Source organism: Castanea sativa, chromosome 2 (genome assembly GCF_040712315.1).
Source record: "Castanea sativa cultivar Marrone di Chiusa Pesio chromosome 2, ASM4071231v1".
In the NCBI taxonomy this organism is placed as follows: Eukaryota; Viridiplantae; Streptophyta; class Magnoliopsida; order Fagales; family Fagaceae; genus Castanea; species Castanea sativa.
Genome location: NC_134014.1, coordinates 43,541,921 through 43,559,762, shown reverse-complemented (window position 1 = coordinate 43,559,762; position 17,842 = coordinate 43,541,921). Strand labels below are relative to the sequence as shown.

At 33.7% G+C, this 17,842-nt stretch overlaps 1 protein-coding gene across 3 annotated transcripts; it reads right to left on the bottom strand.

Moving 5' to 3' along the window:
* Positions 1-1,562: 1,562 nt before the first annotated feature.
* On the bottom strand, positions 1,563-9,953 carry LOC142626228 (E3 ubiquitin-protein ligase MBR2-like). 3 transcript variants are annotated; one of them, XM_075800024.1, is made up of 6 exons: positions 9,773-9,953; positions 5,593-7,311; positions 3,387-3,437; positions 3,012-3,110; positions 2,745-2,888; positions 1,563-2,069 (listed from the first exon to the last, which is right to left on the bottom strand). In XM_075800024.1, exons 2-6 carry the CDS (start codon positions 7,234-7,236, stop codon positions 1,929-1,931), a joined length of 2,079 nt encoding a protein of 692 aa, XP_075656139.1. In that variant the 5' UTR covers positions 7,237-7,311; positions 9,773-9,953; the 3' UTR covers positions 1,563-1,928. The 3 variants fall into 3 exon arrangements, with proteins under 3 accessions (XP_075656139.1, XP_075656140.1, XP_075656141.1); XM_075800025.1 differs by having other exon boundaries at positions 5,593-7,326; positions 9,773-9,910; XM_075800026.1 differs by lacking the exon at positions 3,012-3,110.
* Between the last annotated feature and the right edge of the window lie 7,889 nt (positions 9,954-17,842).

The window sequence follows — 17,842 nt, the reverse complement described above, 5'->3', positions numbered from 1 at the left end:
CCAAATAGAATAAAATTTCATACTTTTCAACTCAAAATTTAAGGAAAAATAAAAAGAAAATTTGAGTCTAAAACTATAAAAACAACTTATAAAAAAAAAAAAATCAATTTAAGGCCTAATTAGTCTAAAATGGATTGAATTGAACTGAATAGACTTGAGTGGACTGAATGGATAGAAAGTAGACTGAAAATGACCGAATAGACCTAAGTGGACCGAAGTATACAAAAATGTTATGCTGATGTGGCTCAAAATGAGCATAGCAATAATAAATACTATGTTCCAACTTTTATATATTATATGTAATAAAATTTGTACTAAATACAATATCACAAAAAAAAAAACTAGGAATTTGTTTATTATGTTTTTGATGTGAAACTAATCAGTCATGTTTTTTTGTAAGTTTTTTAGTTAGTAAATGATATTGTTAAAATGTTCTTTTTTATATTTAAATAAAGACATTTATAAGATGCATTATTTAAAAGATCTCATTATTTGATTAATATTAATTTAAAAAATTCTTAAATAAATTCATGTAGTAATAGATTTGGACAAAATAATTAAATTAACTCATTTAGTTATTTACTAAAAAAAATTATTTAGCAATAGATCTTAAAAATTAAAATTGATGGAAGTAAATCAAAATGCTATGTTGATGTAGCTTAACAGAAGCATAGTATCAATAAATGCTATGCTTAAATGGTTAGATATTATATAGATATAGATTAGTTTAAATAGTTGATTGTGAGTGGTGAAAAAAAAATTGTTAGATCAATATGAAAATGGTTGTCCAACATTCGCGAACCATTGAAGCAAATTGTGACCAAAATGTGGCAAGAGCTGTGCCCATTGAGGAAGTGTTATATAATTAGTAACATTCTTTATTTATTTATATTTTCAGACTAGACCATTAGTAACATTCAATCTACCAAGCTAGCAAAATTTACTAACCTCATCAATACTCAAAAGATATATGTTATCTTAATTGGTAAATTTTTTTTTATCGTTAAATAAGATATTTAAGGTTTGATCATCGTCTACACAAAATTAATTGGTGTCTTAATCTGATGATAAAAAAAAATTATCATGGAGTAATGTCATACGTTTGTAATACTATCTTATCTGTCAACCAAAAAATAAAAAAACTCAAAAGTGAAAAGACACAAAACAGTAAAACCAAAAATTTTCCAAATGAACCAACATAGCAACACCAAGGAAGAAGATTAAAAACACCTTTAATTCCAGCAAGTGAGAGCCTAGTTAACAAGGCAGACTTCTTATGAAATATTGTCTATAAAGTCATAAAAGTTCCCTAATTTTCCATGGGAGAGGTTCCATTCATTAACCTGCTATTTGACCATTAGATCTAGTGGAGCCCATTGGGCCAGACACGTTATAAAGCCCAAACCTGAACTTTTAGGGCAAGCAATCTTAGTCCTACTAGGACTTGATTAGGATTAAGCTAGGCTCTCTCCCCCCCCCCCCCTCTCTCTCTCTCTCTCTCTCTCTCTCTATATATATATATATATGTATATACATATGCTCCAATATGTAAATTTTGTACATTGAAATCGATTCAACTTTAATCTATTTTCACATTGACAAACTGTTGCTTACTGTATCCATGAACCCAAGAGTACACAGAAGTTTGGAAAATTTTGTTCTATATACCACATCCCCACTAGCAGGCCAATGCCCTAGCATGTCACCCCAGCCATAGAAACTATTGCCTTCCGCAAGGAAAAGGCAAGACCATGAGGCACCAAGGCATCTAATGGGCTTGCACATTGTTGCAAATGGAAAACTGCGTTATATTTAAAATTAATAAAAAAAAAAATTATGATGTCTATAAAGATACTAAAGATGCCATCCATGCGCAGCAAAGAACTTTTCTCTGGTTTTATCTCTAGTTTGCAAAAATAGCTCAGAAATTATCTGTCTCTAACAGCCAGTGCCGTCTTTTTGCAAATGGGGCAGGAATTCTTCTGCACTAGCCACTGTTTAATACAGGCATGGTGAAAGTCATGCCCACAATCCAGCTTCCCAAGGCCATCTCCATGAACATATTCCTCCTGCAATGCGTTTCCATAAGTGGAAGACAGATCAAATTAAATAGCGAAAACAAGAAACAATAAGGCAGAATGAAAAGCTGCAGGTAAGAATCAATTCAGTAATCTAACAAGGACTAAGCAGGCTACAGTAAAAACAGGCAAAAACAAAACTATGATCTCCATCCCATTTTGATGGTTATCTATTTCATTTTGGGATGTCCCAAAATATAGTTCTCTTTGAAAAGTCAATGAATACAATACCAATAACTTTCCTACTTACCCTTTACTTAAAATGTTGATACCTTCTTTTACTAGTGTTTGAATTAAGGAGGATAGTTACCTACCTATCAAAAAAATTGAGAATAATTTTGGAAACTTGTATCTTTATATTTAAAATAACAATGTAATAAATGATATTCCCTTAAAAGTTTGGATTTTTTAAACACGACCAACAAAATGATGGACAAGATTTTATTTCATACCCCTCTCACATAAATGTGGTCCCATGTGCAGGACCCACGAGTGGGCTCTAACTTTATATGAGAAGAAGGTATGCGCATCAGGTGCACTAAATTATTTCACAGAATAGAGGTAGTATCAATATTAAAGTCAAGAATTACTTCATGAACCACATTGTCTTCTAGTATTCTTCTTTCTAACTACCACTGGAAGGGAGGACAAAAGAATGGCACTTACCTGACAGATGCAGCATGATTCATTCTCCACTGGAGACCCTAATGCAATGGGCTCATATTTTTGCCACCTCAAATTTGCCAAAATAGCTTTGTCGCTAAGTCCAGTGCAAACATTCCCAATTTGCTCTTCCAAGCCCAGTAATTCCTAAGCCAAAAATTGTTTTTTCAAGCTGTTTTCTATAATGAACGGCCAGAAGATGGAAAGTAAAATAATTTATTTTTCAAAAAATTCTAAGCTTGTAAGGTACCAATTTTTTTTTAGTGTTACCTCATAAGACATGTTATCTACATCAAGACGCATGTTCTCATGCATATCATCCTCCTCGGGTACAGCATATAAAACTGAACGGTTAATAACCAGAACATTCTGGAAAATCACCATCAGGTATCAGAACTTGATGAAATCAAAACAAACTGGAACTATTTTGGTAGTGGAAACCCATTCTTGCAACAACTAATAATTATTTTGAGGAAGTGTACAAATATGACATGTTGATAACATCCCTATCAATTTTCTGCTCATACCAGCACTAATGATTCTAGCATTTATAACATGAAGAAAAATAATACAATGTTTAGCTTTAGCATTATTGAAGCAATATGGAACTTCAGAGCAACATGTAAAGAGATAGCTAATACCTACCCGAAATCGGAAGGTAACACCCCTACGAACAAGTGCCAAGGCATTTAGAACCTGTTACGTAAAAAATAGAGGAAATCAAACATCCGATTAAGTGGTAATACACTAATACTGAAAAGGAAAACCAGTTGATGGTACATAAACTGTTTGCTTATGCTTAATAGGGTACAAGATATTTGTTTCCTTTTTCTGGCCAGATATTTACAAGTATGCTTAAACTATGTAGGTGTAAGCACAAATAAAATTACTATAACAGCAAGAAAATTGCAAACAGTAAGTGTAATGAGTGTTAAAGGAAATCTCTTCAAAGTTTGAACGTGATAAAACCAGCTATCCATTCCTTACATCATAAATACCAATCTGCAATTAGAATTCAGAATAAACTGCAAAGCCAGTCTTCCATTGACAAAATTCTGTTGAGTTGGTAATAAAAATCTGTTTCTAATTTCTTCTGAAGGAGAAGGAAAATTTTGGATATTGGGCTTATCCCTGCTCATATAGAAGCTAAAGTTGATTGTGTTTGAAAAATCATAACTAGATTGAAATATATGTGGGGCCAATGAATGAACCTTTAATCACTTAACCATCATTCACAGATTCTCATTTTCCAAAAGAACCTACCAATAATGGTGGTATTCAGCATATGGGGATTACCAAGGCTAGAGGGGCTCATGGATTACTCATCATAATTTTTTTTTTAAACTATTAATAATTAAGTAAAACATTGGCACCAGAACTAAACAGCAAGTGTTTCAAGGTATAGAGACACTGTCAACCATTGCTGGTCACTCGCAGAAAATACATTCAAAGGTAGAAAGTACCCTATTTCTTAGCAATGTCTGAGGTCATAAAGCTTCCCACATGTAACCATTAACCAGCACACATTGGACTGAGAACAGGAGCAAGTATATCTATAGGCAGTCTATAAAGGGATGTAAAGAATGCAAGAAAAAATTCCACAAAGAAAAAACAATCTCAATTCAGGGACAAAGGCTTTGCCTTATACTTTGGCTTTATGATTATGCAAAAAAAAAAACCAGCCAGAGTGCAGCCTAGCGGTGGGAGGCTTGGGATGAGCTATAGACCCAAACATTCTAAGTTCGAATCCCCACTAGGAATTCCCCTGGATTACTTGATACACGGTTCTAGTGTGTGGGGTCGTGTATCCATGGTTTACTCCCCAAGGATGGGTCCAAAGAGACTTGCCTTGGCGAGGTTCCACGTCATAAAAAAAAGCCTTAAAAAAATTAAAATTTAAAAATGAAACAATATTTAAAGTTTTCCCTATAATAGGATGTGCCAACCAAGAAAATATTCGCCGTAGATGCCCTGAATATTCTCTAGACACATAAGGAAGGTTGCTTGGATAGCTAGGGTTCCTACCTCCTATAAAAGGTCATATTCCCTTCTATCTTGAAGGTGTGGAGGAATGTGCAGTTTTCATCACAAAAGTTCTATTGTAGACTCTTAAAGAAGTGAGCCTCCTCCCCATTGGCAGCAGACACCTACTGAGCCTTTGACTTCAGATTTATATGGAGTTACATCATTCTTTATTTGGAGAAGATCATGGTATGACTCCACTCTCATTCCGCCAATTTTTCCATTTCTTCTTCCGATTTGTTTTAGATCCATTTTCTCTCTGATTTCCAATCTTTGAAATCCACCAATAGCCCTATATCAGAGCACCTTCTCAACAGCCTTTGTAACTAGATAGTATTTGTCCCCCTTTCAAAGGAGGGCCTTGGTTCAACACAATATCGTGTTGACTTGTAGTGTTAGGAGTTTTCTATATCGAAAGGAGGGTGATTCTTCCTTTCCCATCTATATTATATTTTCAAGTTTTTAAAAGATTAAAAAAAAGTCCCTTTCTTGTGCAAAGTTTGTGCTCCAATTGAAATTATACCATAACCTGGTGTGCTACATCTCCTTGTCATATAAATGTAGTCCAATGTGCAGTTGGGTCTGCCTTCATGTGAGAGGAAGGTGTAGTATGCCAGGTGCACTGGATAATTTCACATGTGTTTTGCAACCTCCCAACACAAGAAAGAAATTAGATTTGGGTTGGCTTCGCCCAATTCTGCATTATCTACTAATCAATTTCTTTTCAATGAGATCTCATCTATATGATTTCCATAAAAATTATCAAATAGCTGCAACTTCTTGAAAAATTTTAAGTTCTACTACATATGTATGTATGTATTGAGCATACCTCAGCTACCAGTCTACTACTGCTTTGAGAGGCACTGATGGACTGTAATAAAGGGGGATTTTCAGGATGACTGCTAGCTTGTCTCCCAAGTCTTGCTGCTATCAGTTCTGACCTCAGACGTATTTGAGGAGGTCTCACATTACCAGCTCTTGTTGAAAGCTCCATTCCCCTTAATGCTGGAGAAGTCCCTAAATTTAGCGGGTAGTAACCACCCTGCCCGCTAGATTCAGCCATGTTGGGTTCAGGAACCCTGGTAGGAGCAACTGTGAAAGGAGCGACTGAAAGAGTTCCATTTCTAGAACCATTAGCAATGGTTCTAGGAAAGTCTGAATTCCTATTGAAAATGCTAAAATATCTGGGATTCTGTCCCACATTTCCCCCTTCAGTTTCAGGAGTAAGTAGGGTGTTCCATGGAATGTTCATTGAGTTCTGTTCTTGCTGCAAAGTGTCACCACCATTGACAGCATGAACAGGAGGCATGGATCCCACACCATGTCTTAACCTCATCAAATCACTCCATGGGGAAGGCTGAAGATGTTGCAACGCACTAGGAACATGCACAGAAGGGTGCACTGGATAAGTTGCATTAACTTGTGATGTTGCTGCTGAGCCTGAGTTCGTAGATTGATCAAACGGAAAAAACATGTATGGCTGAGCAGATGAATGCAAATGAGAATTTCTTGGGGTCCCACTCACCACCATACTAGGTGGTACAAAATCTTGTATATTTGCACCTCTCCTCAGACGGATATTTCTCTGGGAACCTTGTGCTTGTCCTGCCCCACTTGAAGTTTGGTGCACACCAGAAAATGCTCCCGTTAGGCCAATGTCAAATCTATTCTCCAAATGTTCTGTTTGACTTATATTTGGAGGAATAATCAAAGGAGTTGATATATTCAAGCTGCTGTTGGCATTTCCTTGAGTGGGAACAGCTTGCCATTCAGAATTTCCAGAACCTCGTGCAGTGCTTGAACTTTCACCCAAAGACATTAGTCCATGAGCATCTTGAGGTGCTCTTCTTTTGCAGGGTAGCCGCCTACCTTCTAATGACAGACTCTCTCTGCCATCATTTTCTTCCAACATATGTCTTGCAAGTCCAGAAGATATACTGTGTGGGATAGAAGAATTGCTGGAATGTGGATTCTGATCAGCTTCTAGTCCATCAGGTTTAAATAGGTGCAGGCTTAAACCTTCCCCCACATCCTGGTTGACATTTCTGTTATTGCTCTCATTAAAGGCATTCAAGTCTACGTTCCAAGGGAGAGCACCAGAATTGGCCCCTTGCATAATTGATAGCCTATTTGTGACCTGATCATTATTTGGGATTATATTTGCAACCTCTTGAAAAGGAGCAACATTTAGCTCAGAATGCCTTTCTTGGAACCTTTGACCAGTTCGATCAGAGGCACTAGCAGAAGAAAGCCATCCATGTCTGCCGAGCAACTCCTGAGCACTGCTCTGGTATTGGGTGTTCAAACTGGAACTAGATTGGCACACATGGCCTATAACAGTATGCCTATCACAAAGTGAAGCATCAGTTGCAAACACATTATTCTGAAGAAACCCAAGATTGTTGACATCCGGCCCATGGTCAACGTAAAACGTTTGAGGAAATGAGTTGGAGGTGCTTCCTTGACCATTCATCTTGGCCTACAATAGTCACTTCAGAGGTCAACAGATTGCCAGAGGGAGTTTAAACAGAAAGTCTTCTCCACAGACCTGAAATCACAGCACCTGGAATAGAGTTAGATCTGGATATTAATTTTTTGATAATTCGATAGTTGCAATGGGGGAGGGGGGTTTAAATTATGGACGTTTCTGTTGGAAACACTAGGAGGTGCTAGTTTAGCTACAAGGCTCATGGCTAGATCTAGAATAATTTAAATCTACTAGTTTCATATCTACAAAGCTACACAAATGAAAAGATTTACAATTTGAGACATCAAGAGCATAACTTTCTGCAACTGAATCACATTTACAAAACTGGAGAGAGAGAGAGAGAGAGAGAGAGAGAGAGAGAGTTTTCTTAGAAAAGTCAAGAGAGTATCAACTTTCCATTTCTTATCATAGAACTTTCAGGATTTTCCAGATGCATATATTTTAAATTTTATCTTACTAAGTTTTTTTTCCTTTTTATTTTTGTATCTTGTTTCTCTAGTCATTCATCAAAATATCCCTCCAATCCACATCTCAACTAAATTTAGTTACCAACATATTGTCTCTTCATTTTCTAAAATATACTCTCAAAACATCCGGAAGTTGCTGAAAATAAATCTGTTTTCCTCCATCTCATTAAAATTTGAAAGTCAAAGAAACCTCCAAAGCACATCTCTGCTTCAGCTATTCATCTCCTCATTTTCTTAGTCTCTACCCAACGAGAATTTTAACAGAACACTGGAAAGAGATATCTGTAAAGTAACTATCTATCTTCAATTCATTATTCTCATCAGCAGCCCACCTTGATTCATGTTCCTACTAACGTAGCATTGCCTTGAGTCTTTCTGGTCCAAGTTATAGTGAGAACTTTGATGTCACTGCTACAAGACCTCATCTTGAATAGACTAACTACAAGATAACCCTCCCTAGAAACCAGTGATAACAAGCCTAAGTAACTGACAGATATTTCACCAAGCTACCCCCTTATAACTTGTTCTGTTTGGGTAAGTTTTAGAGATGTTTATTCTCTATAAACAGTCCAACTCTAATTTTCTCACACATAGGCACATTAACCATGTATACCCTTCCAAGCAAGTAGCTAAAAAACAATCTTAAGTTTCTAATAAATTTACTCGACTAACCAAACAAACTGGTTTTTGGCAAACAATCACCCTAATAAAAATGAAATGGAATCTAGGTTGAGAATATAACTAGTCAATAATTTCACAGCCCTTTCACCAAAATGTGATGAATTGCCAGGTTTCCTGTAAGTCATCTTCCTACCATTTTTCCAAATGAAATGGTATCTGTGTTGAAAGTACTAATGAGTTGAAATGGCAGGTGTCCCACAAGTTATTGTTTTCAACAATTTCATCAAAGTGGATTAAAAAAAACACCCTACTTAAGTACATTCCTTCCCTCACTCGGTTTCTAACATCCTCCAAATGTGTCAATTGAAGTCTAGGATGTTAGTCTGCAAGTAAAAGAGTAAAAATAATTTATCAAATGATGAGTTAGAGAAAAGATGGAATGCCATTTATTGACCTTCAAACTGGTTTTATTCAAGCCGATCAGTAACAAACACAGAAATACATAAATCTCCTAGACTAACAAATTGCTTTAGCAGAATAGGTCGAAGGGTCTTAATAGGTAATTATAATTTATAAATTAATCGATCATGTTATATCATCCAAAATGAATCATGAAGAATTCTCATGGGTCCAAAGATCTAGCCATAAACCCCTAACAGCAGTGCAGATATCAGCAAGAATACGTGCTTTACAGTTGCTAAATAGCTGCTATACTATGAGACTAATCAAGGCGGGAAAAATACTTAAAATAGAGTTTTTGTGTGGGAAAGAGCAAGGAAAAAGAAGAATGAAGAACAAACCCTCTCCAATCAATATTGTCAACAATAAAGAATGAGTTGATCTACTGAATAGGCCATATGAAACATATAATAATAATAATAAAAAAACAAAATTGAGATCAAGTTGAGTTTCAATAGCCATTGGAACATATGAATTCAAAGCCTTAGATCACAAATGTCACCTAGATTAAAATTTTCAAAAAAAAGTTTCAAGCTTCTAGATTTTCACTATAATAAATTAAACTGAATAATTATTTCTTATTTCATTAGTCATTACAAACAAAAAGTTTCAATCTTCAAGATTTGTACCCCAAAAATTAAATTGATCATGAAAAATTAATTTAACATTAAAACAACTTGCAAAGAGCTTCTCAAAGAACCGCGTTTCATCCCAAAATCAACATATAGAAATACTTCTCTCTCTCTCTCTCTCTCTCTCTCTCTCTCTCTCTCTCACACACACACACACACATATCAATTGATTTTAAACAAACCATAAATGATAAATCAAAATTGAATATAATTAAGTCCCCACTTCAAAAACACAAACCTTTGAAAAAAGAAAAAGAAACCATTAGATAAACAGGCACTAGATTATCATTCACTAATCTCAAATATAACCACTATAAAGAAAAGGGTTTATAGTTAATATACCCAGTATAGCTGAGAGTCGGTGGACACAGGAAATGAAGCTTACGCCACAACCCACCACTAGTTTCTTCTTCTTCTTCTTCTCCTTTTCTCTCTATCTCTCACTTTCTGTGTCACCCTTTTGCTTTTGTGTGAACAAACTGAAGGGAAAGGCAGCAGCTTTATAGATTGGATTAGGGGGGGGTGGGACAGTGGTAAGAATTGGAGTGTATCTAAGGAGGATAATAATGTGGAAATAGTGAAATTATCAAAGGAGGATGGTGTGGAATCATTATTGCATTTTTCAAACACAGACAATTTTGGTAGTAAGGTGGCATTTGTGGCTGCTAACCAATTGTTTGCAGTTTCAGTTTTGAGACCTCACTCACTAGGCCTCGTGTCACTTTGCTGCATGTCTCTCTCTCTCTCTCTCTGAAAATACATGGAAAGTGGAAACAGCTGAGGTCTCCACCAAGCGTCCGTTATATACTCTTCTTGAACGCTTTGTTTTCTTTTTCTCTCCTTTAGATTTTGATTTTTTCCCTCCTCGTGTCATGTCTATCTGGGTTTGGATTCAAAGTCCCAACTTTCCTTCATAGAAAAGCTTCACAAGCTTCTCTCTCTCTCTCTTCACATGTTTATATCCAATTATGCCCTTTTTTTTGGGGTTTATTTTTTGCTCACTTTTTTTTTTTTTGCCTTTTTTTCAATTGCCCCTTGATTTTTAAATGTTTTTTGTTAAACCAAAAATTTAACATAATTGTTTCTCAAAAAAAATATTTAACATAATATATAATTATAAAAGCTTTTTTTTGTAGATAAATCGCACAAGCTATTATTTATTTATTAATCTTAATTAATTGGATTTTAATTTTAATTTTAATTATTTTTTTCTTACTATAATAATTTTACTAATTGAACTAATTAAAATCTACAATTTAAAATTTAAGTTAATGATTGTTATATGATATTTTAGATAATGATAGATAAAATGAATTTTATTTAGTTATTCAATAATGATAGTTTTTTTTTGTGGTAGTTTATTATAAAACAATTAAAAAGATGTTATTCCATTAATTTTGTTAACAGTTAATAATTAATAATTTCTAACTACTAAATCAAGCTAGACTTCCTTAATAGTAATTAAAATTTTACCAAAAAAATGCTTACAATTTATGCACTTCAATGGCAATGGAATTTTCAAAATCTAAGGATGTGAGGTTTATTTCTATTTGAGCACAATAATCAAAGCAACAAAAAAAGGTTCATAGCCAATTTTTTAAATTTTTTAATAGGACAATTATGTAAAGTTGTTTCCATGACAAATATTATTGTATCATTCTTTAAAAAATAATACAAATCCTCTGTTTCACTTTATACTTTACCAATCACAATTTGACACATGATTATTTGTTTTTCTATACTAAACTTTAGTTATTTTATATATAAAAAAATTCAAATGAATATATGATAAATTATGATTGGTAGAGCATAAAGTGAAATACAAAAATGAGTAATGCTATAGACACAAATGATTTTACAACATTTTTACAAACTGCTAACATAGCAAATTCTTACTAGTTCTAATATGACCCCATCACTAAGATCACATTTTTACTAACAATAACTATTTAAAAAATGCTAAAGCCATATTAACAGTTTGTAAAAATATTATAAAATAGTTTGTGTTTGTATTAAAAATGATGAGGAAGGATTTGAGTATTAATAGTAAAGAAATAATAATAATAATAATCAGTTACAATACGTGACTGTCTTCTTTTAATTTCTTACCATCTTCTTTTAATTTCTTACCATCTTTGTCCAACCAAAATGCATAAAAGTCAAACTATTCAAGTACTAATAAAAATGTTGATGATCTTACCATCTTAAAAAAGGTGCAAATTTATGGGATAGATACACTTTCAAGGGGTCAATAAATAGCAATAAATACAATTCATAATGATCTTCTAGTTGTATAAATTAAAAGGATTTTGTTAATGGATACCTGAGATTAATTATTAAAATACATTCAATTCTTTATTAAATAATATTTTTATATATTTTTTCTTAAAAATAACATCAAATTGTACACATAAATGATATATTCTGTGGGGAGTAAAAGGACCCAAGTGGGCATATGGCCATTTGGACTATAGCATAGAGGGCCGACCTGCTCTAGAGTTAAGAATTTGTTAACTCTGCGAATTGGCCCATATGCCGAGGGTCCGAGGATACAGCCGAGGGCGAGCTTCTCCTCGGACAGATCAAAGGGAACTCAGAGCTTCATTATGAAGGTCAAGGCATAACTCTGGAAAGACTAATGGTTAAAGGGGGAAACCCTGAATCTTCGAGGTACACCGGTGTTAGAAAAATACCAAAAGAAAAGGCTGCCACCTCCACATTAAAGACTCTGCACCTACCTCCCTGGCCGCATTAATGGAGAAGTGACCCCTAAACAGTAGAACTGAAACTTCTGGTCACTATTCAAAGGCACTAAGAAAAGAAATATCTAGGGGGAGGGGGTTGGAGTAACACATGGATAAAGCATCAGGAGAAGAAGTATTTAAGGGGGATGAACGCCAGAGAAGAGGGAGGTCGGTAACTAAGAAAGAAATTAAGGATTGTAACTTTTAAGAGAGAGAGAGAGAGAGAGAGAGAGAGAAATAATACAGAAGTATTCCTCGGCTTACGTCCGAGGAGGTCTATTTGTAATTACCATTTGTTATTTACAAGTGTTTGTAACTCTTAGCCTGTTATCAAGTTCTTAGTACCTCTAACTTAGATTTCAAGCCCACACTCTACAAATTTTATTGTTTAAGGCTCATTGGGTCTGAGCCCGTAATTGTCTTTGGGTTCAGGTGCAATTGTGCACTTACAACCTACTCTCTCAAAAAAAAAAATGATATATCCTAAAAAAAAACACATAACTAAAATGAATTGTGTGCGTAAGGTGATATATCGTTAACAAGTGTATTTTCTTTTTTGGTCAAGGTTATGTTGATGAACGTCTCTTTGTTGCTCTAGACCCTTCAAAATGAATCATTTTGCATGAACTTTCTAATTATCTATCACCAGGACGGACCAGGTGGAGGCCCAAGGTGGCCTAGGCCCCCTGGGTCCAATTTTTTTTTAATAGTTTTTATATATTTTATTTTTGTAGTTGGGCCTTATTTCCAAAACCTTAGGTTCCACTTTTCCTCAATAAGCCTAAACTAGCCTCACTCAAATAAAAACTATTCAACCCAAAAACTTAACAAAAAAAATAAAAAAACATTCACAATGGTGATTGTATTTTAGTAACAAAAAAAAAAAAATTATTTTATTACCAACAAACCAAAAAATCATGTGCAATTGAATAAACTAAAGCTAAATTTTTTGCAACTACAGTAAATTGGTATAAATACCATTGACGATAGCAAATTGTTAAAAATAAAATAAAATATTTTATTTAGATTATATATCTTCCTTCAATTAAAAAACTCAAATTCTCTCACTTTCTTTATTATCTTAATGAGTTGTTTATATTATTTTAAATGAAGTGATAAAAAAAAATATAACATTTGATATTAGGTATATTGTAAAGTGAGGTGGTAAAATAAATAAAGTAATTTTTTGAGGTGTTTTTAGCACTACCACTGTGATTGCTCTAACTTCAAAAAAGAAAATCCTATTATTAAAAAAAAAACATCATTTTGTTTTTGTTTTTGTATTTGTTGGTAAATAATTTCATCTTAATGTATTTAGAAACAACGATTTTAAGTATTTATAATTTTTAATTCTATATGAATGTCTATTTGGAGTTCTTTTTTTCTTTATACTTTGGCCTCCGCGAGCTTAAAATCTTAAGTCCGTCCCTGACTATGACACATGCAATTTTGAGACCATTTGACCAATATTAGGACAAAGTCAAAATTAAGTAAAATTTCATGATTAATTTTGTGAATTTTTTTTTTGTTTTTTTTTTGGTGTGTTTTCGTGATATCATTGATTTATATTCAGTTTTCATGATCAATCGCTCGTTTTGAAAGGAATTGAAATTTCTTAGCATTGGTGTAAAAATCGTTTCGATTAGACGGTGGGATTTTTTGGTCAAAGCAGGTCAAACCTTGTAGTTTGCTATAGAAGTCCCAGGTTTGTCGTAGTCTAATAGATTTTGACCAATTTGAGGTGTTTGAAGGGATTCGTGGTCCAAATTATTGTTTTTATATTAAAATTAGGGTTTCATTTGTTTTCATATCTAGGTAGTAAAACACTTGTAGGAGGGCAAAACAGGGTAGCGATACTTGTTGTAAGCAAGTAGGTATTATATATATTTACACTGAAAATCATTTGTTTTATATGTTGATTAATATCATGCCTAGACTACTATGGGGGATTGTTGAGGGTACTTAGCAACTTATGGGTCTAGTCTACACTGAACTAAACCAATTTAGTGCGTATAGTGTTGAGGTTGGCTATGAAGTCTATTTGGTTCAGGAAGCCTCGTAGGATTTGGAGCGGTGAGAAAATGAGATTGTAAAGATTAGACAACATTTTTATATAAACTCGAGTAGTATGTGTTTTTTTTTTGGGTGGTAAAACAGAGACTTCAATTAAAAATAAAGATTAACAAGAGTCTCAGGGCAGTGCCTGTTAAGATACAATCCTGATAAATCAAAGTCAACAAAAGACTGAATGTGTTTTTTGCTGCATGCTTATTGTAACCATGTACGGCAGGTTGTTCATTCCTCCTGAAAATTCTGGTGAGGCTGAGGCATGAGGTTAACTGAGCAAAAAATGGAAAAATAACCCCTTCTTATATTATGTAGCAAAATACTATTGTTTTGAATTTGGAACTTGACATCAACATGGCAAAATAATCCCTTTTTAAATTATATAGCAAAATACCACTGTTTTGAATTTGAAATATCGAGTTTTAAGTAGAATTCGACATTAGCAATATCGAGTTCTGTGAATATTTTGCCACTTAAATTTTTTTGAAAATTTTGCATGGTCAAGTTTTATACTCAATATTGTTAATGTCGAGTTTCAGTCGAGTTCCAAAAGAATGGTAATTTTACTATTTTGTTTGATAGTTTAAAAAGGAGCTGTTTGGCGACATTTTTCTGGTTAACCGTAAAAGATTAAAGATGTGAATTTTTTTCCCCTTTTTTGATAAAAAAAAAATGTGATTTTTTGTACATTAGTTTTACCTGTCTACGAAGAATGAGGAAATCAAATGTTTTCTAACTGCTGTTCTATTCTTTGTCAGAGCCTGTTTAGTAGCAATATTTAAGTATTATTGTTCAGTTTTTAGTGTTGTGGAAATACATGTTTGAATATTATAGAAATACGTGTCAGAAGTATTATTGTTGTTTAAATACTGAAAACTGTTGTTTAAACAACCGTACCAAACAGCCCTAAAATGTCTAAAACCTGATATACTTCCTTTGCCAATTGAAGTCACAATAACCAACGAAACAATCAAAACCCAACTACCAAATGATCACAAAAAAAAAAAAAAAAAGATTGAGCAACGAAAATTAGAGAGAGGAGTAATGGAAGAGGTGTAGTAGCTCTCCTTCCTCACACACACATGGCCATTCTTGACCTTGCAGGAACTTTGGCTTCTTCCTCTCGTTCTCATTGCTCCTCATCAGTCAGGTGGCTTCTTGCTTTTGCTCTCAAGGTGGAGGGCCTTTAATAAGGTGTGCTCTACTCCTTTATATTGTTTACAAATATATGCTAGTGATTCTAGAGAGTATTAAAGATCCTTTGCTCATTTGGTTTTGCACTTGGATCTTGAATCAAGTTATTTTCAACATAGTTTACCAAAAGTCAAAAGGCTTTCTGAAACTAATTAACAATTGAGTGTTATCCTACCCCAAGATAATAGAAAAAAAAAAGTTTAAGCAGGATGACTTAATAAACGGTCTCAACCTTAAAAAAAGAACATGTACGAAAACTAAACTTGTACGAAAGAATTGGTTTGAACCAGTTTGAATGGAGATCACATGTAGAGTACTAGAGCATAATTGTTGTTCAAGAAAGAGAATGACAAACACTGATTAAACAAAAGGATTAAAATATCCCACAAACCCCGGGTTCTAGAAAATGTTGACATTCTATATAATAATGATTTTTTTTCAGCCTCTTGTAATTATAATCGTTAAGAACGTGCAATACAATTGACACGCATTAAGAACAGTATATATTGTTATTACTTATTACTAAACTAGTCAAGGACTAATGTGATGCATGAGAATAAATAATTATTTTATAATTGTAATTTATTGTATAATTTTTTCTTTAAAATTTGTTGAAGATAATTTGTTCTCCTTAAAATTGAAATAATTTCTAAAATTATTTTTCATCTTTCTATCTTTACCAATATATCATTCTATTATTTGGGGTGTTTTTAATTGATATTATTTCTTTATAAGGTGGTCCATATTCTTCAAAATTATGTTATAGTATGTTATATTTTTCAAATTCTTTTGTACAACTAAAATTTTTAAGTTTCAAATAAATTATTCAAATTCTTCATTCTCTTAAAAGAGATTATCATTGTGGAGGGCGAAAAGATCCTGATGAGAATGTGGGCCTTTTGGGCCGTGTTAAGGAGGGCCGACCTGCTACTGGGTTTAGAATTTGTTGGTACTATGGGTCGGCCCATACGCCGAGGGTCCGAGGATCCAGCCGAGGGTGAACTTATCCTCGGACGGACACCGAAGAACTCGGGCTTTCGCAATAAAGATTAGGGGATGACACGGTTAAGACCAATGGTTAAAAGGGGGAAACCCTAGAATGCCCCAGAAGCACTGGTGTTGAAGAAATGTCAAAGATAAAGGCTGCTACCTCCACATTAAAGACCCTACACCTACCACCCTGGCCGCATTGATGGGGAAGTGACACCTGAACAGTGGAAGAGAAACTTCTGGTTACTATTCAAAGGCACTGGGAAAAGAAATATCTAGGTTAAAGGGGAGGTAAAGCAACACGTGTAAAAGGTATTCAAGAGAGTAGTATTTAAGGAGGAATCTAAGACAGAAAGGGGGGATCTCCCTCCTTGTAACCTAAAAGAAAGAGAAAAAGAAAGAGAGAGAAATTATATAAGAACAGTTCTCGGCTTACGTCCGAGCAGATTGATTCATAGCATTCTTTGTTGTTTTTAAGTGTTTATAATCTTTAGCTTGCTATTTAATCCTCAAACACTTCTAACCTGGGTTTCAAGCCCACACTCTACAAATTACATTGTTTAAGGCTCGTTGGGCCTGAGCCCGTAACTGTTCTTGGGGCCAGGTGCAATTGTGCACTTACAATCATGATAATCAAAACTCATAACAAACTTATACTAAATATGTATAATTTATTCTCTAAATTTTATTGTAGATAATTTTTTCTCAAAATTAAACAATTTTAAAAATTAATTTCCATCACTATTTTTACAATTATATAATTATATAATTTTTGATGTTTTTGGTTGATATTATTCTTTTTTGAAATGGTCCATATTCTTTTAACTTTTCCTAATTTCTATTAGTAAAACTAAAATTTTAAAGTTATTATTAAAATTCTTATTATCTTAAGAAGATTATTATGATAACCAAAACTTATCATATAATTACAAATTGATAAACCCAAACTTTTATTTTGCCATTTTTAAGTAAGTAGTAAGTACACCGAATTAGATTGAAGTAAACTGAAATGAACAGAATAGACCAAATAGACCGAATTAGACTGATATGGACCAAATAGGCCAAATAGACCTAAGTAGACTGAATTAGACCGAATATACCAAATTGGACTGAAGTTGGCCAAATTGACTGAGTTTGATTGAATTGTACCAATGTGGATTACATAGCCCGACATGAACTAAAGTGGACCAAAATAGACTGAATGGACTGAATTGGACCGAAATAGACCAATTCAAAGTAGACTGCATTGGACCAAAATGGACCAAAGTGAACCAAATGGACCGAATGTAAATATGTAATTAACATAGCAAAGATTGTGTTTGATATAAATTCAAATTCTTACTTCCAAAATACAACACCAAAGCATATGAATAAAGAATAGAGTTTTAAAAATCACAATGATTCATCAACCTAAAGT

Coding starts and splice junctions, on each gene's coding strand:
- LOC142626228 (XM_075800024.1), bottom strand. CDS start 7,236: ATGAATGGTCAAGGAAGCACCTCCAACTCATTTCCTCAAACGTTTTAC. Junction 3,111..3,386: donor GTGTTACCTTCCGATTTCGG/GTAGGTATTAGC, acceptor GTGATTTTCCAG/AATGTTCTGGTTATTAACCG. Junction 2,070..2,744: donor AATCATGCTGCATCTGTCAG/GTAAGTGCCATT, acceptor AACGCATTGCAG/GAGGAATATGTTCATGGAGA.